This window comes from Camelina sativa, chromosome 11 (genome assembly GCF_030686135.1).
Source record: "Camelina sativa cultivar CO46 ecotype springtype chromosome 11, ASM3068613v1".
Lineage (NCBI taxonomy): Eukaryota > Viridiplantae > Streptophyta > Magnoliopsida > Brassicales > Brassicaceae > Camelina > Camelina sativa.
In genome coordinates this window covers 40868749-40884238 of record NC_141890.1, presented here as the reverse complement: position 1 = coordinate 40884238, position 15490 = coordinate 40868749, and the positions used below count along the sequence as shown (strand labels likewise).

General features: G+C 32.4%; 2 protein-coding genes and 1 non-coding gene across 3 annotated transcripts; 2 read left to right on the top strand and 1 right to left on the bottom strand.

Moving 5' to 3' along the window:
* Nucleotides 1-805: 805 nt before the first annotated feature.
* Nucleotides 806-1780, top strand: LOC104725581 (mitochondrial import inner membrane translocase subunit TIM8). Its single transcript, XM_010444258.3, has 2 exons — nt 806-953; nt 1420-1780. Exons 1-2 carry the CDS (start codon nt 906-908, stop codon nt 1603-1605), a joined length of 234 nt encoding a protein of 77 aa, XP_010442560.1. The 5' UTR covers nt 806-905; the 3' UTR covers nt 1606-1780.
* A 468-nt stretch (nt 1781-2248) lies between these two features.
* TRNAQ-UUG (transfer RNA glutamine (anticodon UUG)) lies at nt 2249-2320 on the bottom strand. Its single transcript has one exon. It is a non-coding gene; the product is annotated as a tRNA-Gln (tRNA).
* Nucleotides 2321-11907: 9587 nt separating this feature from the next.
* Nucleotides 11908-14276, top strand: LOC147935230 (bidirectional sugar transporter SWEET13-like). The gene is made up of 6 exons (XM_087473296.1): nt 11908-12237; nt 12355-12391; nt 12479-12692; nt 12833-12994; nt 13167-13286; nt 13750-14276. The coding sequence occupies exons 1-6, from the start codon at nt 12192-12194 to the stop codon at nt 14056-14058; spliced, it is 888 nt and encodes a 295-aa protein (XP_087329422.1). The 5' UTR covers nt 11908-12191; the 3' UTR covers nt 14059-14276.
* Nucleotides 14277-15490: the final 1214 nt, after the last annotated feature.

Below are 15490 nucleotides of genomic sequence, written 5' to 3'. Positions count from 1 at the left end.
GCAAGCTTTCTCTATTGGGACTGGCTCACCTTTGAAATTAGTCAAGCATATTAAGTCTGTTGTGGGTAGAACACATGTTCTAGTTATGTACTTTCGGTTTAGTGCTGACATAGATCACTCAAGCTTACATATATATATAAAAAAATTATACTGAAAATTAAATTAAAATAGCGAAAAAAAAAATTTCTAATGTTTTTAAACTCGAGAAAGCTTTATTTGTTCCATATAACTAATAAAAACAATAGAAAAGCTTAAAAAATTAGTCAATTTAGAATCATATGTTTTACTCCTCCCACGCAGCAATTTGGATTTTGGTACTTTTCTTCACCTCGAAGATGTTGGCTTTCCATTTTCTTTATTTAATTTTGTTTTCAGTTTTCCCCTTTTACTTTTAAATTTATATGATTTGGCGACATTGCTTAAGCAACGAAATACAGTACATCGATGAAAAGTTTCATCTCTTTTATAACGTAATCTTGTCAATTGATGGGTTGATAACTTTATATTGATATAGTTCTAGTCTCTTCTTCGTGTTTAATTGTATTAAAAAAAAAAAAAAAAACTCATACATACATTTTATTAACTAAAACATATTCTTAATTTTCGAAGTCCAACGATTTAGAGCGATCCGACGCTGTATAAAACGGTTTAATGTATATGAATCCAACTTAAAAATGTTCAGTACTACTACTATATTTGAGCTGAATATGATCAATATGTTATATTTGGGCTTGTAATGGGCTTGTGACCCAATAAGCAAGTAAGCGGCGTCTCTTGAACTTTTTTAATTTGTATCCTTTGGGGGTTTTTGTTTTAGGGTTTTCAATCGCTGAGAAAACTTTTGATTCTTTCATCATCTTTTTTCTTCTTCTTCAAGCAGAGACGCTCTCTCAAACTCAACCGACATGGATCCTAGCCTCGCCAACAACCCTGAATTGCTTCAATTCCTCAACGTAAGTCTCCGATTTGGTTTTTCATGAATGAATAGTTAATTGTTTCTCCCAATTTAAAGTTTTTTTTTCTTTATCTTTAAAGTCGATTCACATGGAAACTTTAGCTCCGGTCTCGTAGTTGAACTCAATGCTCTGTTTTAGGAAAACGGAATTGTAAGTAGAAGATGTCTTTAAGTCCTGTCTGGAATCATTAGAAACCATCTCCTTTGACTCCTCTTTAAGGAAGAGAATAGCTTTGGTTGGTCTAAAGATCTGATCTTTCTAATTGTGTGGTTTAGTTGGTTTGATTAGAATTAAGTTGCTTTTGAATGTTTTGATTTTCAAATATGTGTTTGCAAGAATTGGTTTTGTCTGGGTTTCTTTTTTATGCAAGAATTTATATTAATGTTCTTTTTTTTTTTGGTCTTGAGTTTATTATGTTTTGGTGGAATGTAATAGAATTGTTTGTGTATCTTTGTTGTGGCAGCAAGAGAAAGAAAGAGCCATGGTGAACGAAATGGTGGCAAAGCTAACAAGTGTGTGCTGGGACAAGTGCATCACTAGCTCACCGGGGAGTAAGTTCAGCTCAAGCGAGACTTCTTGCCTCACTCATTGCGCGCAACGCTACATGGATATGAGTATGATCATCATGAAACGCTTTCAGTCGCAGTGAGTTTCGATGAAGTTGTCTATCATGACTTGTTTCCGAATTTTCATTATCCTTTTGTTGCTCTTGGCAAGTGTTGAACTCCTTTCACTCTAGTGATTTTGCAAAGAGTATTTTCGGATATGTGTTTTTAAGAAATCTTTATTATGGTTTGGTTATATATATATATATTCAGAAACAATTGTGGGATAATGTGATTTTAAAAAGGAGAGAGCTGTAGTACTAGTATGTGGTTTCAGCATTCCGCAACATTAGAGTAACCATCATCATGTCATGGGACATAATATTAGGTTGGTCAATGAAGTCATGAAAGGCTGTAAGGCTTTTGGATTCCGTAAGAAATTACATCTCTAATTTGACAACAGAAACAGAATTTATTTTTAAGGTTAATAATTTCAGCCGCTAAGCTATGATCGAATTAAGAAACTAAACAAAGTAAGAGCGAGTGTTTTGTTTGATTAAATCGACTGCTTCTTTATCTTTAAATCCAGTAATCAGATTTCAACACATTTCAATTTGTCTATATGGTGTAACGTTTAAAGGCCACTTGCCAAAGGTAATTAAGTTATGGTATGGAAGATGGCCCATATATCTATTATATAGCAAATGAGCTGAACCTACGAGAAAATAAAATGTGATGCAAAAATAAAGGTCCTACCGGGAGTCGAACCCAGGTCGCTGGATTCAAAGTCCAGAGTGCTAACCACTACACCATAGAACCTTGCATGTGTAAATGTAAGCTCTTATACATATTTAATGGTAAAAGTTTACACGAATCTTTCCCCCCTCGCAAGAAAATGCCAAAAACCATTCATCCGACAAAACTAGGGATGGGTACAATGCTCAGATCCGAGGATCCGAACTAAACCCGACATGAAAATTTGTCAAGAACCAATTTAACGTTTTACCAGATACATTTTTCCAATTTTTTTTTTTTATGTAGATCAAATTTGAGATTCATTCTTTTACAAGCTAACCCCGTAGAAATTTTTTTCCCAAATTTGAAATATAAATTTTGTTGCAATTTTATGTTGGAGAAACAAAAAATGTTTGCGTCATGTGTCTTTTTTTTTTTATTCAACAAAAACGTCACTTTTTCTCTTGATAAACTAAATTCTAAAATTTAAATCTAAAAACACAACTATCGTAGTTTTTTACAACACAACATCGTTTAAACTATTTTTGGGGCTGATTTTATTATAAACTTCATTGATCCAAACTTAACAAACCCTTTGTTAAATATCAATAGGTAAAAAAACTGTATCTTTTTTTGGTCTAGTTTGCTCGTGTTTTCCCAGTATATATGTTTCGGTCTTTGGCATGCTCATATATTGTTCTCTATATGTATTGTTCTCTTTAAAGAATTTTAAATGAAAGTAAGGAATTTCCAATTGAAAATATTGTTTACGCAATATCCAAAAATGAAAAACAAAGATCATACAAGGTTGATTTCAACTGAAAGATTGGAAACTGCCCCTATATAGTGTGTCAAATGTAAAAGATTATACAAGGTTGATTTCAAACTTTTTAGTATTTTAATGACTCAAAAAAGAAAAAAATGGATTTTCAAGTCTGCAACATGCCAACACCGCCGGACCATTTAGGCGTATCAAAATACCAGCGGTTATCTCCTTAATAACGAAAGATGTGGCACTCTTTCATCAACCGGAAACAATATGTGGATATGTGGATATCATTGTGTAGAATCTGAAGATGATAATATTGAGTTATACAGGCCACTCAATCAACTTATGAACATGAACAATCCCATGTAAAATGTATTTTAAAACATGAAGGATTTGGAGACAGTTTGCTGGTACAAGATTCCATGTGGGCGAAGGGAAGAAAACAAAGAGACATGCAGACCAAATCACAAAAAAAAAAAATATATATATGAACAGTCACACTAATTATTATTATTGTTATAATCTTACTAGGTGAGTATCCTTTATTATATAAAAAAAAAGCTAGCTAGGTGAGTATTTAGGATCCACCGTAATTTTTATTTGTATTTTTCATATAATATTTAATGATTATAATATCACTTTTTTAACGCAATGAATATTTAATTAATTTTAAAATATTTTAACATGTAGATTTTTAAAAGTTTAACATAGACATTATAGTTATTGTAAATTGTTAAGTTAGGAAACACTTGATATGATGTGATTAAACATTAGAAGTTCTCTCACACTTGTATAAAATCTAATTATTTTTGTTTTACACTAAAAAGAAATCCATTGATCAATATATGTATTAAAGTAGTAGGGATCCAATTTTTTAAAAAATCTCAAAATTTTACATTGATTTTTTTAATAAAACAAGATTTGATCTAAACGGACGAAGTATATATGGCATAAGTAAAAGAAATTACGATCGTAATATAGTTAATCGGAATCGGATGTTTCATGTGAAGTGTTTTGGCATGTTTATTATTTATCATTTAGATGTTTCTGTTCATTACAGTATATAATTTGTTAAAACATTTTATAAACTGAAGTCTGTGACAGCTAACATTAAGTGAATTTTGATCTCACGATACTTTCAAGTTGTTGTGAACCAGAGAAATATAATCAGTGGACCAAAAAGATCTCACTGATTGTTGAAAATATAAAACGCGTAGAGTTTCAGACTTTCCTATCCTCCTAGTACATGACAAATTAATATTTGATTTGAACGTTTGGAATATTCTTGAAATGTACGTGTGTGTGAGAGCCTTTGAAGTGAAGTGAGTCAAGAGCTTATGCTCAACCATCAATAACGATCTGATAAATTGAAAAGGCAAAGATTTTGAGAGTAAAAAGTATGAAAGATTCAACAGAAGGGTAAAGAGTAAAAAGTATGAAAGATTCAACAGAAGGGTAAAGCACTTTCAACGGACAATGAATTAAGGGGAATATGTTATGATGATACACTTAAAACAAAAATTCTTCTTTAGTTTCTTTTCTTTTCTTTTCTTCATTTGTGTCTTTTCGTGTTTTCTTTTCTTTTCACCAATGCTTTGAACTTTTGTACATAGTCATGAGTCATGGAGTCATGACTAATGAAAAATCTTTTTTTTTTTTTTTTTTTTTTTTTGTTTCTCGCAGATTCTGTTGGAAGGCATTTTGCTTGGTTGGATGCATCATGCATGGGAAGGAATTTTGACCGTCGAATAAGGCATCCCCTTGATTGGAGGCGAAAACATTCCTTTGTGACTTTAATTACAAGTACCATAAGACTATAAAAAGAATCAATAATTAACTAGCTTTCAAATTACTTGGGAATTGATTAGTAGCCCGTTTAAGCTAATAATTATTCGAAATGTTTTATTCAGAGCCAACCATAAGATGGTCCTGGAATACTTAAGGAAGATGCAAATGGTTTAACCCAAAAAAAAAAAACACTAAAAATAATACTAACAAAAATGCATGGAAATGGTTTTTGGAGATCTTACTTTTGTTTTATTTATAATTCTCTAGTCATTTTCACACACTTTCAATTTCGACCAAACGATTTCTGTTACTCTTTTGATAGGTTAGATGTTATTTTATTGTCTTTCAAAAAACTAATTTTATGATTCTTATTTTGCTAGTTTGTGAAAACAAATAAAAACTGCAATATTTCACCTTTTTAAAACTGAAGTATCTTATTTGAGTTTGGGGCCCTTCATTTGACTCTATGATTTAATCAATGGTGTACATACGGAAAGCTATAATCAATATATACACAACTAATTAGACTAGAGGACATATCAATTCCAAAAATCATCCATATATATATATTAATGTATATACAGTGTAAATCATTAAAAGATTAATTTGAATGCTTTAAAATAGAAACATCAGAAACATGTACTCTACTAGAATGCATGATGTAAAAGCAAACAAGTAAAAAGTTATGTGTACACCATATATGTATCATTTTGTTTTTGATAAAGGGGTTAATTATATCATTATTCGACGGGAAAGTAAGAACAGGTGTTCCTGACGTTCCTTGTATCGTACCATCTTCATATATTTACTTAGTGCTTTTGGCTTTATCTAATTTTTTTTTTTTGCTCAACATAAACTATTCATTAGCCAAGTTAATACATCCAAAGCAAAAGTACTTAACATTCCCCTCCAAAAAATTGGATATAATGCAATGATTTGATCTAGTACAATCCTGAAACACTAGCGGATCCAACACTACCAAATCGAGAATCACAACAAGATAGATAACACACCACGACTCGATGTGAAATCATCTCTCAAACCACCTAAATAAACCCTATGACTCAAGAACAACTACTAACACAAAGAAAACCAAATCCTATACTGAAGAACAATTCAACTCCAAGCTATTAGAACCTCATGATCGGCGAGTAGAACTTGTTCCAATAGCATCAACACCCAGTGGCGCAAAATCAGAAAATTTTGGTATCTCCGGCTTTGGTTGTTCCAGTCCTAAGCCAAAAACAGACAATACATCCGACTAAACAGACTCAGAGACGCAAAGCAAACCAGCAAGAGCAAAGACTTCTCCAAACTTAACTCGCAACTCCATAATGCTAATCAACTAAAGATAAGAAATTGAAGCACAAATTAGCACAACTTCACCTCACGGTGCCTTTTCGGATTGGCCACGTCGCATCTGCCTTATTGTCTCGCTTCTTAGCCGGACTGAAACCAGAAAATTGAGGAAGTTCTCAAGAACGCCGGCTAAAAAGATGTCCTCAAATCTCAGCCAGCGACGCACACAAAATCCTCCCCAAGAACCGGTAGAGTCTAAACCTGAATCAACCGCTAATCTCCGGTCAAGCTAGGATCTTCGACAGAGAGGTTGGGTGTAGCAGGAGGGCGTGAGCCAAGTCTCAGATCTGAACCCTGAAGCTACAAAGAAGGCCGCCCAGAGCAGCTTCAAACCACCACCATCAGTCGCCGGAGAGGAACGTGCCGAGATCTCGCTCCATAGCATCAGCCGCCGCAACAGTTGAGCCACTCATTAGCACCGCCGGAGAGGAAGAAATCTTATATGCTCAAATTAAACCCTAGAGCTACTCTATCAAATTAAGAGATCACTGCAGTACTTAGGGGTCGAATTCCACAAGGACTCAAGACTACACAATAAATTATAGAGATTTATGATTAAGCTAAACAAATTAATTTAAATTGAAATAACAATGCAAAATACTAAATAAAACTGTTGTAAATTCAAGGATCAAAAAGCTAGGTCTAGGGATTTTCTCAGTAAATTATGGAATATCAAATCAACAAATTAATTAGGATTCAAGCAATTAAAAATCAGATCTAGAACTCTAAACACTTTTGTAAAATAAATCAGTTCTCACTGCAAATATTATCTAAATTTAAAACCAGAAAATCCAAATCTCTTTGTAAAATTCTAGGTTAAAAATCAGCTTTAAAAACATGTTTAGATAGGTTCACAAAATTACTAAATCAAATCTCTTTGCAGAAAGTAATTTTGCTCATCAAAAGATTTTATCAGGAAAATCAATTATATTCTCATATCAACTTATTTTCCTAGGTTATTAATTCTAGATGGCCAATCAAGGATTAATATGAAGAGCAACCTATGATGAAGATCAACCTATGATGAAGATCTAGAAAGATAATGAATCCTAAATAAACAGATCTAATAAATCATAAAATCCCTGTGAAAAACCCTGAACCTAACAAGCAAACTACTCAGACATATTCAATGAAGAACAAAACATAATTCTGAATAATAAGCAATTGAAATTAAAAGAGTAAAGAGGGAGTTTATGAATTTTTCTCTCAAAGTTGTTCATATCTCTCTCTCCCAAAAGCTCTCAAAATCTCACAGGGTTGCAGAAAGTAAAACTTGCTAGAAAATAACTTAAGGATTTCTAAAACCTAAAAATACTAAATATATGTCCTAAAACACGTTAGGGACTTGTGTTGCAATTATGGAAGACTTCGGGGAAAATTTGTAAAACTTCCAATTGTGAAGACTTGAGTCGGATTGTCTTGGTGTCGACCAATGCTCCTTTGGTGTCGGTCGACGCTGGTCACATGATCAGACTCCAAATTGATTTCTTCCGGTTAAATGCTCCAAAATGATCCAATTCGCTCCATTTCGCTTCTTCCGTACCAAAATCCTAGAAAACCTGTTAAGACTCTAAAACATCCTAGAAAACAAATCAAAAGACTCAAAAAACACACTTATATCATGGTTAAAAACCGTAAAAACCATGATATATCAAAATCGAGTCACTATATTACTACTACAACTGGAGAATAAAACAAAGAAGAAAAGCAGAGCCCTCTCACACCGTCGATAAAGCCCCAAACAGGTGGAGAGGCAAACGAGGTACAGACGACGCCGGCTGGAGAAGCTAGGGTTGTAAGAGAGAGAAGCTAGGTTTTTTTTTTTTCCTCTCCCAAAGAAGGCCGCCTTTTGCTTTATCTATTTATTTCGTCTTGCTCCGACTCACTTTACTTATTTAAATGCTTCACTTAGTTCTGAAGACTCCAAAAATATCTCAGTGCTGGCACATGATTCATTGCAATCAATCCGTAAATTCAAAAAAAATTGTTTTGTTGCTAAAATCTTTTTAACTCATATATCAACACTTAATTTGATTTCATGTTGTTAGAGCTAAAAAGCCACATACGTATATGGTAACGCTACGTATAATTTACCAGCTTTTTGAGAAAAACGTTCTCAAAATTAACTTGCACTCCTTTTATGGTGAATGATCTCCTAAAACAATTTGTAGTTTTGTAGTATGTGGTGTGAGAGAGCATAAAAAAAAAACATAAATCATGATTACATGACCAGTCAACCGGCGTTCCAAACTATTGGGGTTAGAAGTGGACCGTTAATTTTTTAATTAACACTGATTTTTTCTTCTTCTGAAATTAGCTGTTACAATGCATATGTTCCACCACCTCATAATTAATAACTTTACCGTCCGAAGTCGAAAATAAGTAAATTTATTTAATAGTATTATTTAGTAATTAATTTCTGTATAGCAACAATAAGACTTTTAGTAAATAAAACATACTATATCCAATCATAAAGTCTTCTTCTCTTTGGTCCAAAAAAAAAAGTCTTCTTCTCTAGATCATCTATATTTAATTATGAAATTTGTTTAAAAGATGTTAAAAGACGTATTTTAGAGATAGAAATAATCAAATAAAAAATATTCACATGATACCATCATTTTTCTCCGAATCTTACAACAAAATCATTGGATATATTATCCAAAATTGACGGTTAACTGTTTTTTATTATGTTCAAGTTATGTTGTATTCTACAATTTATTTTAATAGTCTCGTTTTCTACGTAATGTATATTTTTTTGGCAACCTGCAAACTCCGTACAAATCGTTTTTATAATTAATTTGAACATTTTACAATTTTCCTTTGTAACAAGAATTACATCTAGCTATCTTTGACATTCACCATCTTTAAATCATTCTTGTTTCTTGGGATCAAATCTACCTAACTCACTAAATTATCAATTCCAATATAATGAAGGACAAAACTGGCCAAGGAGCAAAGAAAGAGTAAAAGGTAAATTACAGAAAGATAAAAAAATGTGCTTAAAAAGATGAGCGTCGGTCCATGGTGACAAGTGGCATGGGCACGAACGGCACACAATAGAACCGGCCACCGGGCGGGCAATGTCTATATGAGTAGATAGAGTCATGTGTTGTTTTAATCTGCACTTACCAAGAGACTGTCTTGGAATGGTAAACGACAGTAAAAGCAAACGATGAGTCATCACTATCAATTTTACACTGATTCTATTGCACATTCACACACAACACATCACACACACCCAAGAAGCTCTGACATTGATTGACGCTTTTTTTTTTTTTTTTCATATATAGATACGGCGATCACGAGACAACAACAATGGAATGGAACTACTGTGATCAATTTTAGTTATCTTTTCCACAAATTTATATACTATTTTTTTTTTACATTCCATGAAAAATTTAATTGTTTTTTTGTCTCACAGTTCCTAGGTGATTGAATATCTTGATGAATTTCAAAAATTGGGTATGGAAGTTTTTAATTCAATTCCCTGGGGTATATACTGATAAAAAAATCAAGAAGACTATAAATATAATTAAGGAACTATCTTCTCATTAGTTGTTAACCAAAACTTATGCCAAATGTGAATATACACATATAGTTGATCAGTAGTAAGTCAAACTGGTAATAAGAAATTGTCTTCTTTTGCATTTCGAAAGGACATGAAAAGAAGCGGTCCTAACTTAAAAATGTCACGAAATTTCATCATCTTTCAAATTTTTAAGAAGATGCAAGTGAGACTGATGTCAAAAAGAAGAAGAATAATAAGAAGAAGAAGAAGATGCAAGAGACTTTAATTATTTTACTTCACTGTAGGGGCTATGATGATCGGGATGAAATGTTTTAAATTTTGTAAACGTGTTTCTCTCGATCAACTGATGTGATAACCTCTTTACTACATTGCATGATTTCAAATTCATAAGAAAAAGAACGATAGGACAACAACCTTTAGGGTTATTGACAAAGTCGATATGCACATATTTGTAAATGACTTGAAATACGGAACCAAAATGGAAATCATAGATTTATCCAAAAATGAAATATGCCAAAAATATTCAAGTCTCTCTTTCTAATTTCTTAATTTTTAAAATAACAAGTATATATCAACAATAATTTTTAAAATAACAAGTATATATTAAGATACAAATCGGAAACTTCTGTAATTATTTTGTTTTTCTCTAAATTGCAACAATTAATTTGTGACCAATCAACTTTAGTCAGATATATAACATTCCCATGTGATGTTTTATAACTTTATGTTTTCATTTGTCACAAACTAGTCGATAAAGTTTTGTGGAAGCTGGTGGAAGCAAATATTAATAATAGAGATTTATTTTACAGAAAAGAAAAGGTTAGTGAGACAATTTGCTTCGATATGATATCATTTGTGTAAATTAAATGTAGATAAATTTAGGTAACACGAAAAGTAGCCAAGTGGAACATCAAGAAGTATGATGTTGAATCCTACCTATAACCACACGACAGTCACGTTAAGATAAAACGCAATACAGCTCTATTCTTATTTTATTTCTTAATTTTTTTTTATATGGTAGAAAAAATTATACATAAAAGTGAAAAGTATACTATTAATATTTTTCTTTGTAGTCATTTCTTCTTAAAATTTAAAATTTATAGTGGTTTATACTCTAAAATGACTAGTTAACTATGAGATCGTTTTTGTTTGGATGAAATATTTTAAAACATTACTAACTCACTAATGCAATTAATAATTAATAGATTGATTATTTAGAAGAATAAAAAATTAGGGATATACTTTGGTCACACAAGTTTTTTTTTAAATAAGATGAAGAGATGAACACAAATGAGACTATAATAAGAGTATTAATAAATTAGTTACGGACCTAATTTTGGCTGCCAAAACATGGAGTATGATGATGCTCATAAGCAACATAAAATATGGCACACGTGGCGCAGACTCAATGGAAAGTGTTCATGTTGACTGGTACGATGAACACAGAAGGAGCGATCACGGTTAGGATTTATAAAGGTTGTACTGTCCGATGGCAACTTCGATGTGACTTTTTTTTTTTTACATATAGATGTTTTGCTATTATAAACTTCTTTGCTGTTACAACATATTATATATCCTCTATAAGCAATTTAATACGGCTAACCAATGATTCTTTCAATACACATGCAAAAGTATATATAATTTGTTGCAAGTCGTATAAACAAATCCAAACATACAAGTCGTTAAAGTCGTTTTAAGTCATAAACTAGTCTTTTTAACCCAAATTTCTGTGAAATGACTTAATATATATCAACCATGAGCTATATATGTTGATTGGCTAATGTAAGTAAAACTAAAAGGTATTTAGGGAATCGTTTGGCTCGATTCTCCCGATTAAGTATTAATTAGAGAATCATATACGTTAAAAGGAGATTTAAATTGAATGAAAATGCGTATTAATGATTTATATTACTTGAATGGTTCACTAGAAAGCTAACACCCGATCCGGGGCTTATTGGTCACCGCTAAACAATAAGTGACCACTCGTTAAATGGCTTTATAAGTAAACCTCTATCGACCGTTCTTTTAAGTTTTTCTTTTTGGTTTTAAAGGAAAAAAAATTGTTGAAGTTCCATTCGTATGAGTACGATAATAAAATATAGATCTAAGTTTGGTATCAGAGAAAAAGTTTGATACTAATAAAATAGACGCCAAGAGTGCATACCACATGAAAATGTCATACATTTAATTTCTATTTAAAAGAAAACATCAATTAGAAATATCTGAGACCAATAATGTGACATGTCCTTCTCTCACCGCTCTGTAAACGATGTCGTCTTAAACGTACTAACGTTGCACCCTTTCACATGTGAACCCTCTATATATATCTTGTAACATTGGCATTGTAAATTCATAGCTAAAACTCACAAACTAGAGAGCTTGGCTTTCAAGGGTTAGAAGAGGCTCCAAGATCCCTGTCTCTCTCTTTCTGATCTTGGTCTTTTAATACTTATTTTCACATTCATAACTTTTCGATAGTCCGACCAAACAAAGGGAGAAAACAGCAAGAAATGGCTCTAACTCACAATGTATGGGCGTTTGTGTTCGGAATCATGGGTACGTGTGTATATATAAGCATTCACAGAAAGGTTCATCATATATACTAGCAAACTCTACCAACACTTTGAATTACGTTTTAAAACTCACAATGTTTATTACACAATAAATTTGCAGGTAACATCATATCATTCATCGTGTTCTTGGCCCCAGTGTAAGCATCAACATGTTCTTACAAAATCTCTCAATATTTGTTGATGTTTCGAAATAATTCAACTTTTTTTGTTTTTGAATTATTTAGGCCCACTTTTATACGGATTGTCAAGAAGAAATCTACCGAAGGATTTCAGTCTCTTCCCTATCTTTCCGCGATTTTCAGCGCGATGCTTTGGATTTACTACGCTATGCAAAAGGACGGATCAGGTTTCCTTCTCATCACCATAAACGCTGTCGGATGCGTCATCGAAACCATCTACATCGTCCTCTTTGTAACCTATGCTAACAAAAAAACCAGAGTATGTGTTGAAACATCTTTTTCTATACCTTTATATAAGTTTTATTGTAGCTTTCACGTTGATCATAAACATGCACATATATACACATACGTAAATGCTTTTGTGTCCGGCTTGCTAATAACTAGATGCTTATGTTGCAGATATCCACTCTGAAAGTTCTTGGTCTCTTGAACTTTTTGGGGTTTGCTGTCATTGTTCTTGTCTGCGAGCTCTTAACCAAAGGTTCCACACGTGAGAAAGTGCTCGGAGGGATTTGCGTTGGATTTTCCGTCAGTGTGTTCGCAGCTCCTTTGAGTATCATGGTACGTTTATAAGTTCGAACGAGCCATGTTTTGCGTAATTTGACCTATATATAGTGGCCCTAAATAATACAAAAAAGTTGTTTTGTCTTTCCTTTCCTGGTTATATGGAGTATATTATATAGTTTCACTTTGGGAAAAGTAAAATAGTTAAAAACTACTAATTTTGGTGCAGAGAGTGGTGGTACGTACAAGAAGTGTGGAGTTTATGCCTTTCTCTTTATCGTTGTTTCTTACGTTAAGCGCTGTCACGTGGCTATTCTACGGTCTTGCTATTAAAGACTTCTACGTTGCGGTGAGTTTTATTCATATAATTCTCGATTATTATTTATATTCTGTTTCTATCTTTTCTATAGCATATAGTCAAGGACAACACAACATAATATGATTAGATTATTATTGTGGGTGGCTCTTTAATAAAGTAAATAAAAACAGTAGTTACCTTTGTCTTTTTTCCTCATTTCAAACTATATTTTTAAATACTTTTAGTCGAATATGAATGTCGTGGCAACGAATATATGATTTAAAACCGTACACACATTTCGCTTCATTAGTAGCATTATTATAAAATAATTGGAACCCCACTAAATGTGCTAAGGAATTGAGTGTACAATAAGATATATACTAGAAACAAAAAATCTCATTTGTTCTGTTGCGATGTCGGTAATTTCTCTTTGTTATTTTTCTTTGCCAACTTCTTTTGTCGACAATAGATGGAATATTAATGTCCTTTACACATATTTTGTTTATTATTGAAGCTTCCAAATGTATTGGGCGCGTTCTTAGGAGCTGTTCAAATGATTCTCTACATAATTTTCAAGTACTACAAAACTCCGGTGGCTCAGAAGACAGACAAATCCAAAGCGGTTGCGTCCGAACACTCCATCGATATAGCGAAGCTAACAACCATTACACCCGGTCCGATTTCGGATTCGACGGTTCATCAACCGCCTGCTGTTCACAATGTTCTTGAGACTCAGATTCAAGTGACCGAGGTCAAGAGCCAGAACATGAACGATGCGGAAGACCAGACTAGCAAGGATGTCCAGAACCAAAACCAAGTTTAATTAGTGACTCTTTTATATAGAGACTCATTAATAATGCATTGTTTGAGTTGTGCACTCTAGCTAACTTTTCTTCTCCCTTTTTTTCGGATTTTGTGGTCTTCGTCTCTTTTCTTTAGTTCTCTCATGTACCACTTTTTTTTTTTTTTTTCTCATCATTTTCTTTCCAGGTATCTGGAAATTGTGCTATGATCAATAAATAAATTAGTTGTTAAACTAAATTTATAATAGATTTGAATGATCTCTAGATTGGTCACAAGAAAAATAAAATAAAATCAGTAATTAATCTTCCAACTCATGCGATTTTTTTTTTATAGACTTTATAGTTTTTACTACAACTTCAACTGTAAAATTGAATAATATTAATCTTCCAAATCCTTGACGAATTGTGTGCACGTTAAGGAAGGCCTCTTGAACGGGACAGGCCCACCTCCTAGCGTCCTTGAAAATTGAAGTACTTTCTTTTTTATGAGCGGTGTGAAAGTGAAACATTGAGGTTTAAGTCTTAATTGTGTAGAACTGTAGAAGGCTTAACTAATTATCATCTAATTAATGATATATAATTTTTTTGTTAAGAGCGTTTACGGAAACGGATGGTTAAGTTGTAAAGTGTAAAAGTTTTTCTAGAACACATAAGAAAAACCATTCTATAACCTAAACCCACATAGAGACTTCACACTTAGATAGGATCCACTAGCTCATCACAATATAATTAAAGTAATGATTATAACATGCAAAAAAAATAAAATGATAATGAGTCATACTAGAGAATAAAATGATAATGAGTCATATTAGAGAATAGAGAGTAGAAATTGTTCGGGTAAACTATTCATTTTCTCGAGTGTAGAAAATCGAACATGAATATGAAAGAGGCATAACTACAGAGTTACGTAACTCTGTAATGTACAAACAAAAATATTTGTAAGGACCTAAAATCAGAATCAAAATTTCAGAATCGTTCTGGTTCCACTTAAGATTTTGTCCTCTTGACTTTGCTACACAAATTTACAAAAAAAAATAAAACATTATAAAACTAACAGTTTTTGTTTGGTTTTAGCGTCAAATCATTAATTGAATAAGAGGTTTGATAAGTTAAACCAGATTTCTATAGCCGCCCTAGAAAGTTGAATTAAAAAATGTTTACGATAAATATAAAAAAAAACATATACAATTTCTGTCAAACATTTTAAGGGTTTTCTTCAGTCAAAGAAACAATTTGTAAAAATCAAGTAATTTTGACTTGCTACTTCCTAGACCCAAAGACTAATCTCTTGAAGGTGGGGAAACCATGTTAAATTTCGAAGATGGCGGGACTTTTCTCCCTTTTATCAATGGATCAAGGCGACTTCGTTAATAGGGATAGATTTGAATTAGCATATATAAGACGAAAGAAAACAGTTATATCCTTACAGTCCAAAATTAAGAAAAGACACGT

Bases quoted from the DNA above. Each gene is read 5' to 3' on its own strand.
- LOC104725581 (XM_010444258.3), top strand. From the start codon at position 906: ATGGATCCTAGCCTCGCCAACAACCCTGAATTGCTTCAATTCCTCAAC. The intron at 954-1,419 runs GTAAGTCTCCGA...TTGTTGTGGCAG, and splicing joins AATTGCTTCAATTCCTCAAC to CAAGAGAAAGAAAGAGCCAT.
- LOC147935230 (XM_087473296.1), top strand. From the start codon at position 12,192: ATGGCTCTAACTCACAATGTATGGGCGTTTGTGTTCGGAATCATGG. The intron at 12,693-12,832 runs GTATGTGTTGAA...CTTATGTTGCAG, and splicing joins ATGCTAACAAAAAAACCAGA to ATATCCACTCTGAAAGTTCT. The intron at 12,995-13,166 runs GTACGTTTATAA...ATTTTGGTGCAG, and splicing joins CAGCTCCTTTGAGTATCATG to AGAGTGGTGGTACGTACAAG.